Source organism: Moschus berezovskii, chromosome 22 (genome assembly GCF_049115385.1).
Source record: "Moschus berezovskii isolate FMDL1 chromosome 22, NW_MosBer_1.0, whole genome shotgun sequence".
In the NCBI taxonomy this organism is placed as follows: Eukaryota; Metazoa; Chordata; class Mammalia; order Artiodactyla; family Moschidae; genus Moschus; species Moschus berezovskii.
Genome location: NC_142481.1, coordinates 10,961,352 through 10,981,584, shown reverse-complemented (window position 1 = coordinate 10,981,584; position 20,233 = coordinate 10,961,352). Strand labels below are relative to the sequence as shown.

General features: G+C 62.6%; 2 protein-coding genes across 5 annotated transcripts; both read right to left on the bottom strand.

The window, feature by feature from the left end:
• Positions 1–315: 315 nt before the first annotated feature.
• NKPD1 (NTPase KAP family P-loop domain containing 1) lies at positions 316–11,596 on the bottom strand. Of its 4 annotated transcripts, none has more exons than XM_055411887.2 (5): positions 10,816–11,596; positions 7,386–9,989; positions 6,100–6,546; positions 4,133–4,264; positions 316–2,525 (listed from the first exon to the last, which is right to left on the bottom strand). In XM_055411887.2, exons 2-5 carry the CDS (start codon positions 7,765–7,767, stop codon positions 709–711), a joined length of 2,778 nt encoding a protein of 925 aa, XP_055267862.2. In that variant the 5' UTR covers positions 7,768–9,989; positions 10,816–11,596; the 3' UTR covers positions 316–708. The 4 variants fall into 4 exon arrangements, with proteins under 4 accessions (XP_055267862.2, XP_055267863.2, XP_055267865.2 ...); XM_055411888.2 differs by lacking the exon at positions 10,816–11,596 and having other exon boundaries at positions 7,386–7,498; positions 8,270–10,368; XM_055411892.2 differs by lacking the exons at positions 6,100–6,546; positions 10,816–11,596 and having other exon boundaries at positions 341–2,525; positions 7,386–7,498; positions 8,270–10,368.
• Positions 10,519–20,036, bottom strand: TRAPPC6A (trafficking protein particle complex subunit 6A). The gene is made up of 6 exons (XM_055411926.2): positions 19,883–20,036; positions 12,764–12,831; positions 12,488–12,605; positions 11,903–11,986; positions 11,645–11,738; positions 10,519–10,815 (listed from the first exon to the last, which is right to left on the bottom strand). Exons 1-6 carry the CDS (start codon positions 19,964–19,966, stop codon positions 10,784–10,786), a joined length of 480 nt encoding a protein of 159 aa, XP_055267901.2. The 5' UTR covers positions 19,967–20,036; the 3' UTR covers positions 10,519–10,783.
• Positions 20,037–20,233: the final 197 nt, after the last annotated feature.

Here is a 20,233-nt window from a genome sequence, read left to right as displayed (position 1 = left end):
ACCCATTATGCCAGGGGAGGAGCCACCCCAAGAGTGGAGCAGCCTGCTGAGGTCACTGGGGACACCGCCCTCGGAAATGCCAGCTCCTGCCCTGCCCACAGAGGGGCAAGCTCAGGTGTGGGGACAGGGACCTGGATCCCCTGAGGCCTGGGTGCACTCCACTGAGTCAGGGAGCACATCCGTCTGGCCCTCATTGCCCCTGCCTCCACAGCCTCGCCCGTCGCCCCCGCAGCCCCTCCCACCTCCGGGATGTCAGCGAGCAGGCTGCCAGCTGAGCCTGCCCAACTCCCTGGGAATGCAGTGGACTTGGCAGGATAGGGCAGGCCTGGTGCCCAGTCCTCAGTGAGCTGGAGAGGTCAAGACCATCTCTGCTTCTCAGCTTCCCTGCCTTCATCAAGGAAGACCAATCGGGGGCTTTCACATTTTCATTTATTGCACTTGAACCCCGATTTCCTCATGGGTCCTTCTGCCCGGCTGTCAGACACTGACACGCTGTCCCATTCCTGGTGGCCATGGCCTATGGCTCTCCCTGGCTCACAGATTTATCTGGGAAATATGGGCACCACAGGCCCCATTCCGGACACTGGATCCTGGGTCTTCAGCCCAGTCAGGCCCCCTACACTTTCATCTGGGAAAATGCAAGTGTTGTGCCCAGAAGTGTTACATTCAAGGCCCACCTGGGCTGGATTGCCCCTGAGTCAAAGGCGCTCAAGCCATGGGTCTGGGCTTGCCCCCCTGCGCCCAGTCCCGGGGATGGTGGGCTTCGCTGGCATGCACAGGGGCGTGCCCTGCAGGGTGGCCTGCCCGGGCCGCCCCGGGGGCGTGGTTGGCTCCGTTGGCAGCGTGGGGGGTGTCGCGGGCAGGGGACTTGGGCGGGCTGGGCGGCTTGAGCGCGCTGACGGCCCGGATGAGGCCCATGCGGCGGCGGATGGAGTGGTCCAGGTTGACGGTGCAGCGCAGGAGGCTCTGCGCCTCGGCCACGGTGAAGGGGAAGTCGGCGCCCAGGAAGCGCTCGAAAAGCTCAGGGTCGCCGTCCAGGTCGAGCACGTTCTGCAGCGGCTTGGTCATGGCGTGCAGCTCGCGGCTGTGGTCGCAGAACACGTCCCAGAGGCGCGCACGGGCCTCGGGCGCGCCCCCGGCCTGCTGCCGGTCCTCCAGGCACTGCAGGGCCCAGCTGAGGCGGCACGGCCACTGGTTGGCGAGCACGACCCAAGCCACGGCCTGGCGCGGCGAGGGGCCTCCGAAGTCCCCCTGCTGCTGCTGCAGCAGGCGCACGGTGATGGGCACGGTGTTGACAATGCGCCGCATGGACACCACGTTGTCGGGCACGTACTCGTAGAGGCAGTCGCGCTCGTCATGCAGGCAGAAGAGCGCTTCGCGGATGCGGCGCGCCGCCTCGGCGTCGATGCGGCTCTGCGCGCGCTCGCCCCCCGCCTGCGTCTGCACCGCCAGGAGCTGCGCGCCCTCGCCGCCCCCGGCCCTGGCCCCGGCCCCGGGCGGCGGCCGCAGCTTGCGCGTCATCTCGCGATAGAGCAGGTCGTCGCGGCTCTGCACGGCGTCCTGGAGGAACTGCAGCTTGGTGCGGCGGCCCATGATGGGCACCGAGAAGGGCAGCGTGACGGTGCGGTTGAGGAAGAGGTAGCCGTTGTCGGCCGTGCCCTTCATGGAGCCGGCGCTCTCGAGGCACGCGGCCAGGATGCTGGGGTCCACCACCAGGATGAAGATGAAGGGCGCGTGGCTGTCAGACAGCAGCGTGTTGATGGCGTTGAGCACGCCCACCACGCGCTCCGGGTAGCACGTGTCCAGCCCGGTGACCTCGAGCACGACGCGCAGGCGGCGCCGCTGGTAGATCTCCAGGAAGCACAGGAAGTCGGTGAGCAGCTCGACCTCCTTCTTCACCTCGCACATGAAGCCCAGCTGGCTGCCGAACTTCTCGCGCGACACCAGCCGCTCGATCTTCTTGCGCTGGCTCACAAACAGGTGCTTGCCCACCGAGTACACGGCCATGAGCAGCCCGGAGCCCGACAGCGTGGTGGCCGCGCCGCCGAACACCCGGAGCAGGCTGCTGTTGGTGGCGCGGTGGCTCAGCGAGCGGGCGCCCACCGACAGGTAGAGCAGCCCCACGCCCAGGCCGAGCACGGCCAGCAGCGCCAGCAGCGCCAGGCACACGCGGTGCCGGCACTGCCACTCGCGCTGGTGGAAGCCCGGCGTCGTGGCCGCCTTCGTGCCCAGCACCGAGTACACGCTGAAGGGCAGCGCGCCATATTGGTGGCGGATGCCCTCGCACAGCGTGGTCACCAGGCCGGCCCACAGCTTGTCGGTGCCCGCGTACTGCCAGGCGCTGAAGCGGATGAAGAGGAACTTGACGTTCTTGCGCCGCAGGTGCACCTCGGTGATGATGGGCTGCAGGAACACCAGGTACCACAGCAGCTTCGGGAAGGCCCAGCCCCGCACGGGCCGCGGCCGCCACTGCACGCGCTCCAGCTCCTCCGCCTCGCGCTGGGCTGCCTCTTGCTGCATCAGCGCTGCGGGGACCGAGAGCGCCGGGGGGAACGGTGTGAGCCGACCAGACCGGCTCAGCGCAGCACGGGGGCCTGGATGTTAGGGAGCCCGGGGCCATCCCCAAGCACTGGGCAGGTGCACAAGGATGGAAGGAGCCAGGCTTGAACAGGAGAGGGTGGGGAGGTGGGGGGTGGTGTCCGAAGTAGAGCCCCCGGGGGAGTGGTCCGAAATAGAGCCCCCAGGGGAGAGAGGATGGGCTCAGGCAGCCAGGTGCTGAGGAAGAGAAACGCAGGGCCGCAAGGATCCCATTTTCCTGGCTTCCTGCCCCTCCTCCAGCTCTCAGCTCAGCTGTCACCTCTTCCAGGAAGCTTTCCTTGAGACCCAAGCTGGGTCAGGTGACCCTGAGCTCCTCCACTGCAGCCCTGCCCATGCTGGGTCCTCCCCGTCTGGGGACAGGTCTGTCTCTCACGCTGGTCTGTGAGCCCAGGAAGGGCAGGGCCCTGGTTGTTTTGGCACCCCTTGGGTGCTGGGAGAAGGTCTGGAGGACTGGATCGTGAGAGGCTGGGGGCAGGACCTTCCTGCTGGGAGGGTGAGTGAGTGAACCAGAAGCTCTGTTTGCTTTAGCCTTTTGGCCAGATCTTTTCTCCTCCCAGGACCCTATTCTTTGCTCTGCGACAACAACATGATGTGGGTTTGTTTAGTAGGTGCTTGCCAGGGCCGGGCACACAGGGGTGCGTCACCTCCGGTTTCTCTGGCAGTGATTGGGGCTGGGGGCTGAGCTGCAGCAGGGTTTGAACCTGCTCGTGTTTTCAGTTAACATTAGCTGTCAGGGGTCTTGTGGGTGCCCAGCCCTGGGCCTGGGCTGAGGAGAAGAGATGGGCCTGAGGAGCACAGAGCCCAGGAGGGACTCAGCAAGAGCCTGCAGCCTCGGCGAGGAACCTGGGCTTTCTCCCAAGGGTGCTGGGGAGCCATGGGAGACTTCTGAGCAGGGGAAGGGAAGGGCTAGATGTGTATTTTAGTTTTTTGTTGTTATTTGCTTAACTTTCTGACTGCAGCGCATGGCCTATGAGGTCTTAGTTCCCTGCTGCTGCTGCTGCTAAGTCACTTCAGTCGTGTCCGACTCTGTGTGACCCCATAGACGGAAGCCCACCAGGCTCCCCTGTCCCTGGGATTCTCCGGGCAAGAACACTGGTTGCCATTTCCTTCTCCAATGTGTGAAAGTGAAAAGTGAAAGTGAAGTCGCTCAGTCATGTCCGACCCTTAGCAACCCCACGGACTGCAGCCCACCAGGCTGCTCCATCCATGGGATTTTCTAGGCAAGAGTACTGGAGTGGCCTGACCAGGGATCAAACATGCACCCCCTGTAGTGGCCACATGCAGTCTTAACCACTGGACCACCAGGGATGTCGCTCATCGATGTGTATTTTAGAAAGGTTCCTTGCAGTGGATTTGGTGAGGGAAGGGGGGCAAAGGCACGGGGAGGGACCTGGTTAATGCTGACTTATGGGCCCCTGGCCTGAAGTCGACTGACCTCAGGGGCAAGCAGGTCTTGGGGAAGCCCGGGGCGGGACAGGGACCCAAGGCTCCATTTCCCTTAATCCCTCTCCCCTGAATCCCCGCAAGTCCTCACCCGTGATCTTGTCCAGCATCATGTGCAGACGGCAGCCAAAGGGGGCATAGAAACCCACGGTCACAGGGACGGGCACGTGGCAGAGAGTCTTGGCCAGGCAGCTGCAGTAGACGTCATCCTCTGTCAAGATGTCTGGGGGTGCCGGGGGTGGGGAGGGGAAACCCAAGTTAGCGAGGCTGGCCAGGCACCACCCTCCTCCCATCTGCCCTCCGCAGTGCTTGCCCTCTCCCTGCACCACTGGCAACCCCTCCCCGTCTCCCAGCTGCGACTCAGGCCAAAGCCCCAACAGAGGTTTCTGTGGCCGCAGGCAGCCCCCTCCTCCAGGACCAGATGGGCCCGTCTGGGTCGAAGAGCGCCAAAGGGTCTGGTGGAGGCCAGGCCCTCTGTCAGTGTCGTGGTCTGGGGTGGCCCTTCAGGGCGCAGCTGTCCTGTCTGAGTCCTGGCACAGGGACTCAATGTGCAATTGCTACAGTCCACTCTCCAGAGCGGGCCTGCTCGCCCCCTTTGGGCCCCCACTGAACGCCAGTTCTTGGGCCCAGAGTTGGGGTGCCAGAAGGGTACGGCTGGGTTGCAGTGTGGGGGGCACTGGCCAGTCTCACGGTGCTCCATGGGGATGACACGCCCGCTTTCATAGAGGCCTCTGGGCTGCATTATCCATCCCTCGCCCAGAGCCAGCGCTGGGCCTGGGGCGCAGCTGGGAGGGCAGGGGGCAGACTAGGGCCAGAGTCAGCTAAGGCGGCAGCCAGTGAGGACCCGAGCCTGCTCTGTCTAGTCGCTGGCTGACCTCACCTCACCGAGCCTCTACTTGCCAGTGTGTGAAATGGGCATCATGGCCACGAGGCTGCGCTCTATTTTTTTCTCTATTGATGAGGTTGTGCCCGACCTGGAGATGAGCTCAGCCATGCACTATTTTTAAAACAGCCCTCGAAACCAGTGTGAGTTCCCACCTCTGCTGCCACCTCCCTGGTCAGGTCACCAGCCCCTCTCCTGGACTCCAGGAGTCAACTCTCATGTCATGTCCCAGAGTCAGCTCTGGGCCCTCATGGCTCCTGCCTCTCCATGAGAAGGCCGACCCCTCACTGTGGCCACGAGGTCTGCAGAATCTGGCCACCTTCCGCCCTCTCGGACCTATCTGACCTTCCTCCTCACCTCCCCCGATCCAGCCACATGTACCTCCTTGTCCCTTGAACCGGCCACCTCAGAGTCAGTGCATTTACCATTGACTCAAGAGAATTGCCCCATTTTGCTCAAATGTCAACTTAATGGGGTCTTGCCTGATGACCGTGCTTACTTTGCAGACCCCATCTCCTCTCCCAGCTTTATCCTTCCCCCAGCATGGTTATCACCTGGTGACACTGTTTTGAACTTTCCTATTGTTTCCTGTAAACCCGCCTCCCCCAACTGCCTACAGAATGTGAGCGCCATAAGGGCAGCAATCTGCCCACCCTGCTCCCTGGGGCACTCCCAGAACAGAGCCTGGCACTCCTGCAGGTGTCCGTACCTAGTCGCAGAATGAATGAGTGAGTGAGCGGCTGGGTGTCACGTGTCAATGTCAGTCACGACACCGACAGAGGGCCAGTCCCCTCCCTTGGGTGCACTACTCTCTGAATCTCCCAGGCCACTCCACACCTCTGGCTGCAGCCGCACACTTGACACATCTCCCCCACCCCCGAGCTGGCCAGCAAGCTGATGCTCATCACCCACTGCCCCAAGTCAGGAGGGCTGGGGGAGAGGAAGCAGAGCAAGGGTGTCAGCAGAGGGAGAGAGCTGGGGCCAGGGCCCTGGCCTGGCCCGGGACCCTTGGCTCCTGACAAGTGAAGCAATGGTGGCTGCCCCGAGGCCCAGGGTCAGGGATGAGCGCCCTCCAGACAGAGCCCAGACGGAGGGGTGAGGAGGGCAGGCCCCAGGCCCAGGCAGGAAGCAAGGTGGCAGGGACGGAGCCTGGGAAGGGGAGGCTGGGTGAGCACCGGAGCTGTAGGAGGTGAAGCAGCCGCAGGCTGCAGGGGCGGGCAGGGGCCGGGCGTCCGTGGGCCTGCTGGGCTCCAGGAGGGTGCCAGCTGCGGAGGGCAGGGCTGGGCCGCTGGTGGCCGGGATGCTGGCCGCGGTGAGTGAGGTGGGGGGTGGCTGGGGGGCGCTGGCTGGCTGCGCGGGGGCAGCGGTGTTTGCAGGTAGCCGCTTCTGGGCCCCGTGAACAGAGCAGAGACGCTGCTGCGGGGGCTGGGGAGGCGGGGGCTGGGGCTGCCGCCTCTGCTGCTGCTGCTGCTGCTGGGTGCGGGGCTGGGGGCCCCGGCGAGAGCCACCGCGCCCCCCCTGGTGGCCGTGGGAGGCCAGCTGCCAGCATGCCTGGGGTGTCGGCCGACAGGGCCTGTGGGCGCTGGGTGCCGCTGGGTCGTGGCACCCCTGATGACAGCATCCTGGAAGGAAGGAAGTGGGGGTGACTGGGCCTGGGTCCCAGAGCCCTGAGGGCACTGGCAGGAACCGGGTCGGGCCTTCAGGTGGAGCGGGGCTCAGGAGAAATGGGAGAGAAGATGAGCAGGGGGTGAGGGCGGATGGGTGGCCTCGCCCTGTGCTATCCCTCAGCTGGGGTGGGAGGAAGAGGAGGAGGTGCAGAGGCCTGGGCTTCAGCCAGGTCAGGGTCTAGAGTGGGGATGCTGTCCTGGAGTTCCTGCTCCCCCAAATTCCCCAGGCCCCGGGATGTCCCCCAGTGTGGGCACTGAGAATACTCCATTGGGAGCTGGCCTGGTTGGTCCAGCGGCCAGCGTGACAGGAGGTGACTGCAGAGAGGGGACAGGGTGGGGACTAGGAAAGGGGGGCTGGGCCTCACACCTGAGCTCAGACAAGGCCCTCGGGAAGGGGGCTGCCCTCGGAGGCCCCAAGGAGGCTGAATCAGCCCAGGTGGGCAATATCTGCCCCCTCCCCACCCCAAGCAGGAGCACCTGTGGTCACCGTGAGAGGCTGGACCCCACTTCATACACTCATTGTCGGGGGGGGGACTTGCCCTCTGACCCCTCCCTCCCACCACATGGCTCCCCCCAAGTAGGGGGCAGTCCCCCCAGGCCTGGTGACCCATGCTGGGGGAGGAGGGGCAGGCCAGGTAGGCCTCCCAGGGTCCCCCACTGGCCCCTGTGCGGACGCCTCTATGGTGAGTGCTGGTGGCTCTTCTCTCTTGGGGCCTGAGGGTCTTCTTCTGCTTGGTCATCCCCCGCAGCCACCCCTCCTTGCTACCAGGACCCCCCCAAAACTGAACCCCTACCTTTTCGGTGCCCCAACTCCGGGTCCAAGAAGTAGCGTTCGGTGGCAATCCGAGGGGGCAGGGCGCCCTTGGCAAAATGGACGGTGTAGTGCTGGTGCATGGTGGCCGGGGGCCTGCTCAGGGAGGGGGCGGGAGAGGCCCGGCTCAGTGCCCAGCCCCTCGGGTGCCGGCAGCCAGAGCCGACCCCCGGGGCGACTCTCTGAGACCTGCCGTGGATGAGCCCCCCTCCCTGATGCTGGGATCGCGCCTTAACCTGGGTGGGGTGGAGGTGCTCCTCCAAGAAACACTGGGAGGTCTGGATGGGGTGGGGGGGCAGATGGCGAGGCCCAGGTTGGATGGTGTTAAGGGGGGTAGTCTGGGGTGTTTGGGAGCTACTGGACATTTCCAAGAGGCCAGAACAAGGCGGGTGCTGAGCTGAGGTGGGCTGGGAGCTGGTGGGTGGCTGAGTAAAACCAGGGGGGAGCTAGATTTTGGGGGTTTGTGCTGTGGGACGTGGGGGCTGGCGCCCTTTGAAACCAGCGCAATCAGTGATGAGAGGTGGGAGCAGCGAGCCACCCAGCGAGCGACTGAAGGTTCAGGGCTGGGGCGTTGGGGACGTAATGAGGGGATGGAGGGAGGGGCACCCTCTGGGAGAAAATGAAATCGGTGTGGTCCAATTTGGGAGAGGCCAAGAGCAAACTAGGAATGAGACGGGGTGGTGGGGAGCACTGAGTTTAAAATGTGAGGCGCCCCTTTTAAGGATGGGAAGGATGCTGTTTAGAGGCAGGGACGGGTTGCGGGGGGCCGCTGAGGGGCAGAGGAAACGGGGTGGTGAGGGTTGGGGACCAGGCATGTGACCCCCACCTACCCCACCCCACAGCCCCCCGGCCTGGGGTCTCCCGTACCTGAAGGCAGCCTCAGAGCCCCAGCTCCCCGCCCGGCTCCGCGCCAGCCCCTCCGTCTGGCAGCGTCAGTGCGGCCCGACTATGTGGAGGCCTTGGGAACCGGGAGCCCAGCCGCCCGACCGGTTTGCCCGCCTCGTCCCCGCCCCGTCCCCAGCAAGCCCTCCCAGTCCCCATCTGGTGCACTCCACTTTCCAGGACTGGGGGTGCCCCAGGTAAGGCACGGAGACGGCAGGCCTCGGTGCCGCCCAGGGAGGGCCCCGCCACAGGGTCTGCAGGTCTGGGCACCTCGGCCACGGGCGGGCAGGAAGGAAGCCAGGAGCCCAGGCCCAGGGAAGGAGCGATCCCAGCTTCGGGTGCCAGTTCCTCCTGGGCCAGGTGACTTCCCTTGTCTGAGCCTGGCTTCCTTACTGCTGAGTAGACTGGCATCCAGGCTGGCCTCTCGTGGCCGTCGGGAGTCCTCCAAGTCCAGCGCCTGGCACTCGGCAACAGGCTCCAACCGACCCACTTACCGGCTGCTCCAGATGCTTCACATAAAGTGACTACACACGAGTTCCTGGCTCGTTAGGAGCCATGCTCGGCGGACATGCTTCTCCCTTTTGGGGCCCAACAGTCTGTGGGCTCCGAGGTCCCCAGTCAGGAACTGAACCCCAGCCCCAGCCATGAGAGCACAGGGTCCTAACCACTGGACCACCAGAGAACTCCCCACATGCGTCTCTATGGTAACCCCCTTTCCCCTGACCATGCCCCCACAGGGCAGGGGTGAGGCCTGCCCTACAGGTGAGGAAACAGGACCAAGGGAGGCCGAGCAGGGCTTTGCAGGCAGTGTTTTGTGCCAGGTAGTGAAGGCGCCTTGCAGACGTTCTTGGGGGGTGGGGGTGGGGAGGAGGCACCTTAGATACCTTGGAGGGGGGGGCCCTCTGCTCTCCAGGGTCCCGTCTCCCTGTGGCTGCTGCTGGGGTGATGGCACCAGCAAAGGTTTCCCCAGGGAGGTGGGGGAGGCAACTCCTGAGCAGCGCCCAGGATGAGAGAGAAGGAAACCAACGAGCCCTGCAAGGCGCCCAGTGACCAGACGCCACCCCCCCTGCAGCCCAGCTGTGCCTCCTTCCCTTTTCACCAGGCCTGCCAGCAGCTTCTTCCTCCCTGTCCTCCGCCAGCTCAGGACTCTACCTCCCATCCTGATCAAGGAGGCCAGGCTGGCGTGTCAGAGTCAGGGGTGGGTGGGTCTGTGGGGGCTCCTTCTGGACTGCCCCTGGGCTTCCTGAAGGCAGGGCTGGCCCCGGGTCATTCCCCCGCCTGCCTGCAGTTTAGCTGAGTGACCGAGATTCATCTGGGACTCATCCCGGACAGTGCCAGCCCCCAGCCAGGGACCCACAGGGAAGCGCGAGTGAGCAGCCACTGCAGGCAAGTGGTGGGCAGTGGAGGCTGCAGGCTGCTGGAGTAGGAGTGTGGGGAGGGGGCCAGGCAGGAAAGGCCTGTGCTAAGGGACTGCGGGGCTGGGCTGTGTGTGCTGGGGAAGGGACTGCATGCAGTGTCTGCACCAGATGCTATGGAGGCAGAGGACCCCACCCCTGGGGGGGGGGGTCTTAGGCAAGGGGACCCCTCCTCCTCCCGTTCCGGTTGATCCAGCCTCGGGTTACAGCTCTGAGGCCAGGGTACTTACCCACCTCAGGCAGCGAGTGGCAGCGCCCAGCAGAGTCCAGACGGGTGATGCCCCCAGATGCTATGAATGTAAACAGGAGAGGTGGTGGCAGGGGGTGGGGTGCGGGCACGGAGGCTGAACTGCCCAGAGACTAGTCAGCGGGGCCATTGTTCTGGGTATGACTCGCATCCGCCAGGCACGTGAAGCGTGTATTCGAGAGTGTGTGTGTGTGTGTATTGGGGGAGCTGAGGGTGTCTGGCCCACCCACTCATCCATCCTTGTTCGTGGCGGCCCCCCAGGCCAGCCCACACCTGGCAGCAACTCCAGGGGCCCCTGGCCCCACTCCCAGGGAGAGATCCATTCTTTGGGCCCCTGCTGAGCAGAGAGCAACCCCAGACTTGTCCATGCTGGCAAGGCCGCCTGTGCTGGGGGCCAGGCGTGCGGTACGGGAGGCGGCCAGCCCCAGGGCTGAGGCTGGGGCGGAGGGGACTTGGGGTGGGGAGGAAGCCACAAGGGGTACTTACGCACTGGGCCCGTGACACACACAGTTGCTTTGCCCCTGCCCCAAGCACTCTAGAGTGCCCCTCCAACCTTCCACTCTTGAGTCTGGTTCCACCTCCAGAACCTTTATTGAGCGCCTGCCTTGTGGAGGGACGTGTGCAACGCAGACCCCCCTCCACACTGGTCCCGAATGCCGCGGGGACACCTGGCCCCCGGGACATCCCCACCTCCCTCTGACACCCATCTCTTGGGCAGCTGTGACACCCTGCAGCGTGGGGACCCCTGGTCTCCCCCCAGCCCCCAGCACAGGCAGCAGCAGGGGTCTCTGGGCCAGGGTGCCGTGAAGCTCATCTGGGAGTGGGACCTGGGGCTCCTCAAGGTTTCTGGATCACCACCTGGAACTTACCTGGAAGAGAAGGGCTGGTCTGAGCTCGAGGCTGGGGCTAGAGGGTAGAGGTGGCGCCCCAGCCGCTCCAAGCCGTTCACCCGGGGCCTGCGCCCTCAGCCTGGGTGGCCCTGGCTGGACCTCGTTTCCTCGCTGGCCTGAGACAGTGGTGCCCCAGCCCCACCCCCGGCCTGCGCCCCAGGGCTGTGTGGGTGGCTGGGGGCACGAAGGTCAGGCAGCAGGTCAGGCACGTAGGTTGTGGGGGAGGGGCCTGGCCCAGTTTCAGTGGCACCTGTGGCTCAGATCCTGCCAGCTCAGGCCCCGGTCCCCTGTGATGCGTGGCCCTGGGGACCAGCAGAGGGGAAGACGCCCGAGGGAAGGGTGTGTGGAGGGCTGGTTGCAGGCAGCCCCCAGGTAAGGGTGGGGCCTCGGCTTGTCCAATGGGGGGCACTGTGGGCCAGTGGGGCCCCAGGGTCAGGAGGACACCCCCTCACACTGGCTGCATTTGCAGCCCCTCAGCCCAGCACCTCCCCCCCCAGCCCCTACCCAGGTGACTCTACCCAGGTGACTCCTATTGTAGTGTTGGAAACCACTAGCCCAGGTCCTTGTCGTTGGCTCTCCCCTCCAGGCTGGCACACCCGGGGAGGCAGTCTAGGAGGACATCGAGGGCAGGGCCGTGGATGGGCCGCACTTGCTGTGTGGCCTGGGCCTGTGACTTCAGCTCTCTGGGCCATAGATTCCCATCTGCAGTGGGGCTGGGCGGCCCGGCCACCTCCGAGGCCCCCGGGAGCAGGGCGGGGGGCCCCTGGCACACTAGAGGGACGGGAACCACCCCCTCACCCCAACTCACAGGAGGGCAGGGCTGCCACAGAGGCGGTGACCAGGCTCTTGACACCCAGGGTGCTGAGGGTGCCACGCAGGAGGCCGCAGGTGAAGGCCAGGAACTGGGGGCGGGGGAAACGGGTCAACATAGGCAGAGCAGGGGGAGGCCAACACCCCAGGGCCACGCTGGGCTTGAGGGTTCACGGGGTGGGGGGTCTGCCTCCCTCTCCCAAGGTCCTGGGCTTGGGAAGAGGCCTCTGCCCCGGGCCAGAGTCCCACCCGATACCTTGGGCGCTTCCTCCAAGTACTGCAGACCCGAGGCCATCCGGACGAGGAGGGGGAAGCTGTTGTCCTGCAGGACGTAGGTCCCCTGGGGACAGAGGAGGGTCCCAGGGAGCCGGGGTAGCGCCTGTACCTTTGTGGTGGGGGCGGAGGGAAGGCAAGGGCCCAGCACCGCCACCCTGAGGTCTAGAAGGACCCTTCCCTCAAAACGGCTGTGGTCAGTCTCGGGCCGTCCTTCAGGGCTATATGAGGACCCAGGGGCCCTCCGACCAGGGCCTGGTGTCCTCCGCCCCCTGCGTCCCTGCTGCATGCCTTCCAGGGTGTCCGGTGGGGAGAAGGTGCAGCCCAGGCCATTGGGCCACCAGCCGGGCCCAGTGTGGGCGCCTAATGGGAATCAGGCTCGGGTGCAGACAAGCAGCGTCAGGCCGAGGCACGGCCGCCAGCCACGAGGGGCCTGTCCTGGGTAGGGGGGGCTTGTGGGTGGTCCCAAGGGGGGCTGGGCCTGCTGTGACTGCCCTGAGCCAGGGGTCGCCTCCCTGGGTTTCCAGGGCTCCGGCCTCTGCCCGCTGACTGCCCGGGGGGCACATACCTGGTGGTTGGTGCGGAGGCTGTCCATCTGCTTGTGGAACACGGCCACCCACAGGTCTTTGCACAGGAACTTGAGGATGTCCAGCTCTTCCCTGAAGGCTAGCGTCTCCTGGGGCAGCCTGGGGGGGCAGCGGCAGACACCGTGGGGGCCGGGCTGGGGGAGCCCCGGGGTGAGGAGCAGGTAGGAGACCAGCGCAGGATGCTGCGTGGAGCGAGGCACCCTCCCCACCCATTTGCCCAGGAAGGGAGCCCACCATGGGTCCTGCCCGCCTCTCACCTCTCGCCCAGGGCCTGGCCCACGCGGAAGCCCATGCCCTCCAGGACCAACAGGCTGGTCTTCTGTCCCTAGAAGGCCAGGGAAGGGAGGCTCAGGGGCCCTCGGCCACCTCCAGCTGGGAGCCAGCCGGTGTGGCAGCCGAGGGGGGCTTGTGCGTCCCTGCTGGTGCGGGGAGACAAGACCCAGGAGAGAGGGCTTCCGGAGCGGCAGGCTGGCTCCACAGACCGCACCGGCCCTCAGGCCCCGCTCGCCCTCACTCCAGGAAAAATGAGGGCCCTGCCCAGGCTCAGCCTCACCCGTCATCTTTCCTTGCAACTCCCGTCACTTCCTATGCGTACTTTCAGCGTCTGTCCTTACACACCCTGTGGGGTAGCACTCCCATCACCCCAGAAACTCAAGGTGACTTGCCCTGGGGCTCCTGTGGCAAGGGGGCTGCAGTGAAGGGCCACAAGAGGTGGGCCTCCGGATGGGCCAGCAGGCAGGTGAAAAGCCAGCTATGATTATGTCTCGGCCTTAAATACCAGCCAAGACTCCTGGGAGGGACCCACGGGGGCTCAGGGGAGGCGGGGGTTCGGCGTGCTCGGTGAAGGCAGTGGTGGCCAAGTGGCCTTCCGGGGGGGCCAGACCAGGGTCCCGCGGTGGGGGTGCTGAGGCGTGGGGACCGAACGGCAGGGGGCCGCACTTGGCGTCTGTCCACGTGTCCTGGAGCACAGACGGTGTGGCTGGAGGAGAGCCGACCTGTGTATGTTGCTGATCTGCGTGACCCAGAGAGAGCTGAGCGGCCCTGACTCGGGGCATCAGAAACGCCAAGACGGCGTTAGGGGGGCTGGGCACACACTGGGGGCGTGTGAGAAACATCCTGAATGAGGAATCGGGACCTGGGCCGATGCTGTGCCAGCTGCCTTGTGCAGACCCCCCTGTTTAACAGTCCCATAAGGTAGGTTGTGTTTCACAGCTAGAGACCAGGGCACAGAGGGGTTAGGTCAGACCTCCCAGAGGCACCTTCAGACCTGAGCAGGCCCGGCTCCTGCATGTAGGTGGTTGACAGGCAGGCGATCAGGGCAACACTCGCAGCTGTCTGTGCCCCAGGGAAGTGGCAAGGGCTGAGGTTACCCAAGGGGAGGTGCCAGGAGTTGGGGGGGAGCCGGAGCAGAGGTGCCCCGCGTGATGGCCCCCTCCTCTGCTGGGCCACGCGACACCCAGACCCTGGTCTGCCATTCTGCCTTCCTCCTGTAGGAACCGGGCCTGGAGAAGGACACAGCTTCCTGCTGTGACACCGGTGTGTGCTCTCTGGTATCCTCTGGCACGGCAGGGCTGGCCTCGGGGGGCAGGCTGACTTGATGACTAAGGTGTTCGAGGTCTGAGCTCGAGTGTGAGGGGCAGAGAGGGGAACACCCTGGTGGCTGGGTCCAGGGTCCCGATCCTTACCAGCTGTGGGCGTGGGGCAGTGGCCAGCTGCCCTGTGCCTCAGTTTCCTCCCGTGTAAAATGAGGACCTTCCCAGGGCCCTCATGAGGATTAAAGAAGTGGGTAAGTGCAAGCCAAGCACCCCGAGTCAGGCGGGAAGCGGTACTGTCGTCATTTGCGGCCTCTGCACCTGTCAGCCTGCTGATGAGCTGGGGATGGCGAGAGGGAAGGAAAAGCCCATGAAGGACGGGCTCTGTTCTGTGGGCGGACGAATCTCAGCACCTGGTTCCCTGCCCGGCCCTTGACAGGCCTCTGCCGCTCGTGCATCACCTCCCTGCTCAGGGGAACTCCTGGAGGGGGCCGGACGGGGCTCCGCTCTGACCAAGCGCACCTGTGTTCCCAGGACTCCCCCATTTATCCCGCGGTCACTCCTAGCTCCCCTCCAGGAGCTCGCACACCGTGCCTAGCGGGGATGACAAATTGGTGACAGGGTTAAGGGGGGAGTTCAGTCTCCCAGGGGTGGGTGACCGGCAACTCACAACACAGCGGCTGTTGCTGTTGGCCTCACAGTCCCAGCCCTCGAAAGAGGCCAGGTGAATATCTGCTGCACTGCAGAGACTGGGGGTGGGAGGGAGAGGGGGCATAAAGCAAGCAGGGCGGAGGAGAGGCAGTGGGGAGGGGGTGGGTTTTGGGGGAGGGGAGGGCGGCAGGGCTGGCACGCCCCAGGCCCTGCAAAAGCCCCCCTGACACTAGGGGGTCATCACTGCTATAGAGGGAGGGCGAGGGGCCTCTCCCATCCCGTCCTGACTCTGGAGCCCGGGCCAGAGCCAGTGCGTTTCTGGGCTCCCGCCTCTGCCGCAGCCCGGTTTACACAAGAGCCCACTGAGAGGAATGGAGATGATGGGAGAAGCGGGGCAGGGGGCCCCCCTCAGAGAAGGCTTATTTAGTGTGGGCACCAAGGGCACCCACGAGCAGCACGGGCGTTCCGAGGAAGGGACGAGCCGACAAGGGAACATGTGTGGACGTGAACGTGGTGGCCAAAACAAATCTCTTTGCAAGGGAGCCGAGAAAGAGAGAACTCTGGAAAGTTGCTAAAACTTCACAGACTGTCAAGGGGAAAAAAAAAAAAAGGAAAGCTGACACGTGGAAAGAGACCCAGAAAGTGTACGATTCCTCTGAGCGCCACAGATGGAGCAACAAGGGAGAAGAAATGGTTGAGGAAAATGAAAGAGGAAAACGCGCTCAGCTGTGCTCGGCAAAGGCGGATTCAGGCGTCCAGACTGAAAAGGGCCACAGAGCTCCAAGCAGGAGGAAGGCGGAACGAGTGAACCACCCTGCCTCCCCCGCGCCGTCCTGGACTGCGGAGTCAGGGGGCTGCGTGCCGGGCCCCTCAGTTATTCGTGAGGTTCAGCCCCCACTGGTGGGGCCACTCTGTGCTGGCCCAGGGCGGGGCAGTCCAGGTCCTGCCTGAAGCACAGGGAGAAGGGATGACCTCTGGCTTCCCCAGCGTCAGTGGCCCCAGAAGATGCAAAAGAAGTATGGTGAGGGGACTTCCCTGGTGGTCTGGTGGCTAAGATTCCGAGCTTCCAGTGCGGGGGGGCCCGGGTTCAATCCCTGGTCAGGGAACTAGATGCCACATGCCGCAACTAAGGATCCCGTGTGCAGCAACTAAAAGACTGAAGATCCGACCTGCTGCAACTAAGACTCGGTGTGGCCAAAGAAATACTTTTTTTTTTCTTTAAAAAAAGGAAGTATGGAGAGTGGCCAGGTGAGAGCACACCTCCCAACCTGTTGCCAGTCTCCCCCATCATCACCCAGGTGGTCTCCAGGACAACCGCAGATCCCACCTTGTCCGCTGACACTCGGCGAGCTCGCCCAGTCCCCCGTCTGTCTGCTCCTCACCTGTGCTCTGGGCTCCTCCCCCGCCCAATCTCCATCCCATCTCATCCACGTGGCCTGGGAGGACCTCCGAACAAGTAAATCTGAGCCTGGGGACCTCAGTTTAAACCTTTTACGGCCAACACCACCCTCAGGACAGAGCCCCAGTTGGCTCACAGAGGCCCCGCTGCTGGCTCTGTGGCCTCAGAGGCACCACGCCCCGATGCCATCCACTTTTCCAGGAACCAGGTGGTTTCCCAGGCTCCGGCCTGAGGACAACGACTGTATCTGATGGCTGCTCCACCCCATCCCCCGCCCAGGCCCTCCTGAGAGAAGGGGCTGGCTGAGCGCTCACTGGGCTTTCGTGGACAAGGGCCCAGCCCGCACGGCTGTTACCGGGCCTCCAGAGGACAGCTCATTCCCACGCAGACTTCACTCCTTTGCCCACAGGTTCGTTCCCCTTATCGTCAAAGCTCCTGAGATGGACAAACCACAGCCGCCTCCTCTTCCTCCTCCTCCCCTGCCTCTTCCTCCCGGAAATTTTCCTGCTCAGATAACAAAGGCCCTTTGACCTTCCTGTTCCTCCAGCCAGCCTTCCACTCAAGCCGTAACCCTCCAGAAGAATCCATTCAACAGCTACAAATAACCAGGCAGGACGTGGAGATCAAAAAGCCCTAAACAATGACTGTGGCTCCTGGGCGCCTGGCGCTGGGGACAGAGATGATCCAGCCACCATCGCTTTCCTCAAGGGGCTCTGGGGCTGGTGGGGCTGCTGCCACAGACAAGCTCTGACCCGGATGCCCGAGTCCTGATTTTGCCTGTGATCCCAGAAAAGCCCTTCCTGTCTGGCGCCTCAGTCCCTCTCCTGCAAAATGGGATAATAACGTCAACCCTGGAAGGCTGTTCTGAGGACTAAATCAGATAAAGCACTGTGCTGGAGCCATGAGAAGTATCCAAGAAGCAGACAGGACAGTTGCTGGACCAAAAAGAAGGAGCAGAGAGGGAAGGGGCCAGGGGCAAGAGAGAAAAGACTGGGGGAAAAGCAGGCAGCTGCCCACGATGTGCCGCGAGAAACAGGGTTTGCCAGCTGAAGGAATGTGGGGAGACGGCAGTCCTCACTCTGGCTGCATACGGGAACCACCCAGGAGCTCTGAGGCCCAATGTCCAGGCCGCCTCCCAGCCCAGCTCTGCCGGAATCCCTGGTGTGGGGACCCCAGCATTGGGGCCGCGGAGGCAGCCGGGCACAGAGTCATTGCCAAAGGTTGTGGGCACATTTGCGCTCTGAAAACCCTGTGCTGAGCAAAGCTGAGTAACTGCGTGTCCCCCACACTTGCTTGGCCACATCAAAATCCTCCCAAGAGTGTCAGGGAAGATGCTGAGACAGGTGAGAGTTTATAGCACAGGTTTTGGGAGTGGGAGGCCCAGTTACATTCCTGACTCTGCCACTTGACAGCAACGACTCCATCCATCAAAGCCTCTGTTCCTCACCTACAAAGCGGGGAGGATCATGCTGACCTCCGTGGGCTGTTAGGCGGATCAAATGAAATCAGGAAGGTGAGGCCCCTGCGGGCACCTGGTGGGCGTTACTATTGGCCACAATACTAAGCGAACCCAGTCCCCACCCTCACCCTCCACGGCACAGGGGCTGCGCTCACTTCTTCAACAGATCCACACTGGGATTTCCCTGGTGGACCAGTGGTAAAGAACCCGCCTGTCAGTGTAGGGGACACAGGTTCGATCCCTGGTCCTGGAAGGTTTCACACATCGTGGGGCAGCAAAGCCCATGCACCACATCTAGGAGCCCATGTGCCACAGACACTGGAGCCGGCACACTCCAGAGCCCATGGTCCACAAGAGAAGCCACACCAGTGAGAAGCAACTGGAGAAAGCCCAAGTGCACCAACAAAGACACAGCACAGCCAAAACCAAACAGATAATAAATTGAAAAATATATACATCCACTCTGAGGACCTACTATATGGCGATCAACACAGACCTGGTCCCTGCCCACACCACGAAGCACGAAGCTTGGCAGAGGAGACAGCAGTAATTAAAGGATCATAATTCAGATTCTTACAGTGGCGTGGGGAGGGGCAATGTGCAAACGGAACAAAGATACCCCCGCTTCCTCCGAGGGCTTCCCTGAGGAAGGGACATTTGAACTGTAGGATTAATAGGTGTCAACGTGGTATTGACATGGCAGGTATAATAAGGTAAAAGGGGGCTGGTATGCAGTAGAGAGGAGGGAAGCCACACTGCAACAGGGAGGGGACAGATGGGAACTGTATTTAAACAGTGGAACAGGCTGGACCTGGCTCATGGCTGGAGGTGAGGGAGTAAAGGCGGTTATTGGAGACCCTTGAGTTCCGTGTTTGAATGCCAGGATGGATGGGATGCTGGGACACTGCAACCCGCCCCCTGACACACAGGCCAGTGCACATTCCCTCTCCCAAGTGTTATCGTTCTCGTAGCATTTCCCCAAGGTACAATATAGATGCATTTATCTGATTTGTCTGTTTCCCCCACTGCAACATAAGCTCCAGAAGGCAAGGGTTTTGCATGGTTTGCTGAGTAATCTCCAGCCCCTACAGCAAGGCCTGGCACCTTGCATGTTTTAATAGTTAAGAGTTTGTTGAATCTATGTTGGGATGATAACAAGCAACAGCCTTGTTAGCTCTCCTGGATTGGGAAGGAAACATACGTCAATAAAAATGTCTTGCATATTGACGATGATGATAGAATAATAATGAAAGAAGTGGGCATAGCACCCACTTATTAAGCATCTGCTTTCTCCCTCACCCTTTCTTCTTAGTACCAGATTTTAAATCAGAGCTCCATGTTTTGAGGGCTGATTATGTATTAGACATGGCATTAAGTGCTTTAAAGTCTGGGCATTTTTCCTAAGGACCAACTTTCAAAATTCCAAGCATGCTCTAAAGGCCTCCTCTTGCCTGGAATGTTCTTCCCCCTACTTATCCCCAGGGCTTGCTTCTTCCTTTCTTTTCCTCAGAAAGGCCTTCCTCCACCATCCACCACTCCATCCCTTTTCTTTCCCTGATTCTACTTAAGTTTTCTTTATAGGACTTCTCACTAGCGGGTGGCACATTTATTGCTATTTTTATTGTTTGCGTGGGTGCCCTGCTCAGTTGTGTTCAACTCTTTGTGACCCCAGTCCGATAGGCTCCTCTGTCCATATTTTCCCTGCAATAATACTGGAGTGGGTTGCCATTTCCTCCTCCAGGGGATCTTCCCTATACAGGGATCCAACCCACGTCTCCTACACTGGCAGGCGGATTCTTCACCTGGGAAGCACATTGTTTGTGTAAATTCCCTACTAAAAGGTTAAGCTTTGTGAGGATAAGGAAACAACCGCCTGGGATACAGTAAGTGCTCAGTAAGTTTGTTGAATGAGTGTCTCACCGAGTCTTAGATGCTGTTATGATCCCATTTTACAAGGGAGTAAACTGAGGTACGCAGATCGAATCACTGGCTTTCACACCCAGGGTGAGAGGCGCAGGCGGGATTTAACCCGGGCAGTAAGTCCTCAATATATACCAAGCAATCGTAATTACTACCCTCTTGCTTTGTGTCAGGGTTTTGAGCTAGGAGCTTGTCCCCGAGCTGTCTCGCACAGTTCTAGGAGTAACCCCCGAGGCCAGCCCTGTGCGAACCCTGCTTTGCAGAGGCGGAAGCCCGCAGTGGAGGTCTCCCCGCGATCAGGGGCTAGGCAGGTATTCGGCCGGGGCCGCTGCCGCGCCCTCCGCGCCTCCCGGTGGTCTCGACAGGCTTTCCAGCCGCGGCCCGTGGCTCCTCCCTACCAGGACCCGGCGCTCACCCCGGGGCCGGGGTCTGGATCTTGAGCCCACAGCTCCGCTACCATCTCGGTGTGCAGAAACTCGAACAGCGTCGGGTCCGCCATGCGCGGGTCTCAGTCGCCTAACAACTGCTCAGCGTCTCGTGTTCTCATTGGCCCAGCTGCGCAAGCCCCGCCTCCTGCCTCTTAAGTGAGGCCCGCCCACTCCCGCTTCCATTGGTGTTTCAGGCTAGCCCCGCCTTCCTTTCCTGGGCTCTCGTGGTGCGCGCGTGAACCCGGGAGACCAGGGGGAGGGCCTGCTTTGTCTGTATTGGCCGCACGTGACAAGCACCTCCGCCCTTCCCGCTGTTTCTTCACCGTTTCCGGGTCCGC

Coding starts and splice junctions, on each gene's coding strand:
- NKPD1 (XM_055411887.2), bottom strand. CDS start 7,767: ATGTCCAGTAGCTCCCAAACACCCCAGACTACCCCCCTTAACACCATC. Junction 6,547..7,385: donor GGAGTTGGGGCACCGAAAAG/GTAGGGGTTCAG, acceptor CCTTCCTTCCAG/GATGCTGTCATCAGGGGTGC. Junction 2,526..4,132: donor GATGCTGGACAAGATCACGG/GTGAGGACTTGC, acceptor CGGTCCCCGCAG/CGCTGATGCAGCAAGAGGCA.
- TRAPPC6A (XM_055411926.2), bottom strand. CDS start 19,966: ATGGCGGACCCGACGCTGTTCGAGTTTCTGCACACCGAGATGGTAGCG. Junction 11,987..12,487: donor GCCTCCGCACCAACCACCAG/GTATGTGCCCCC, acceptor CTCTGTCCCCAG/GGGACCTACGTCCTGCAGGA. Junction 10,816..11,644: donor TGTGGCAGCCCTGCCCTCCT/GTGAGTTGGGGT, acceptor CTTCTCTTCCAG/GTAAGTTCCAGGTGGTGATC.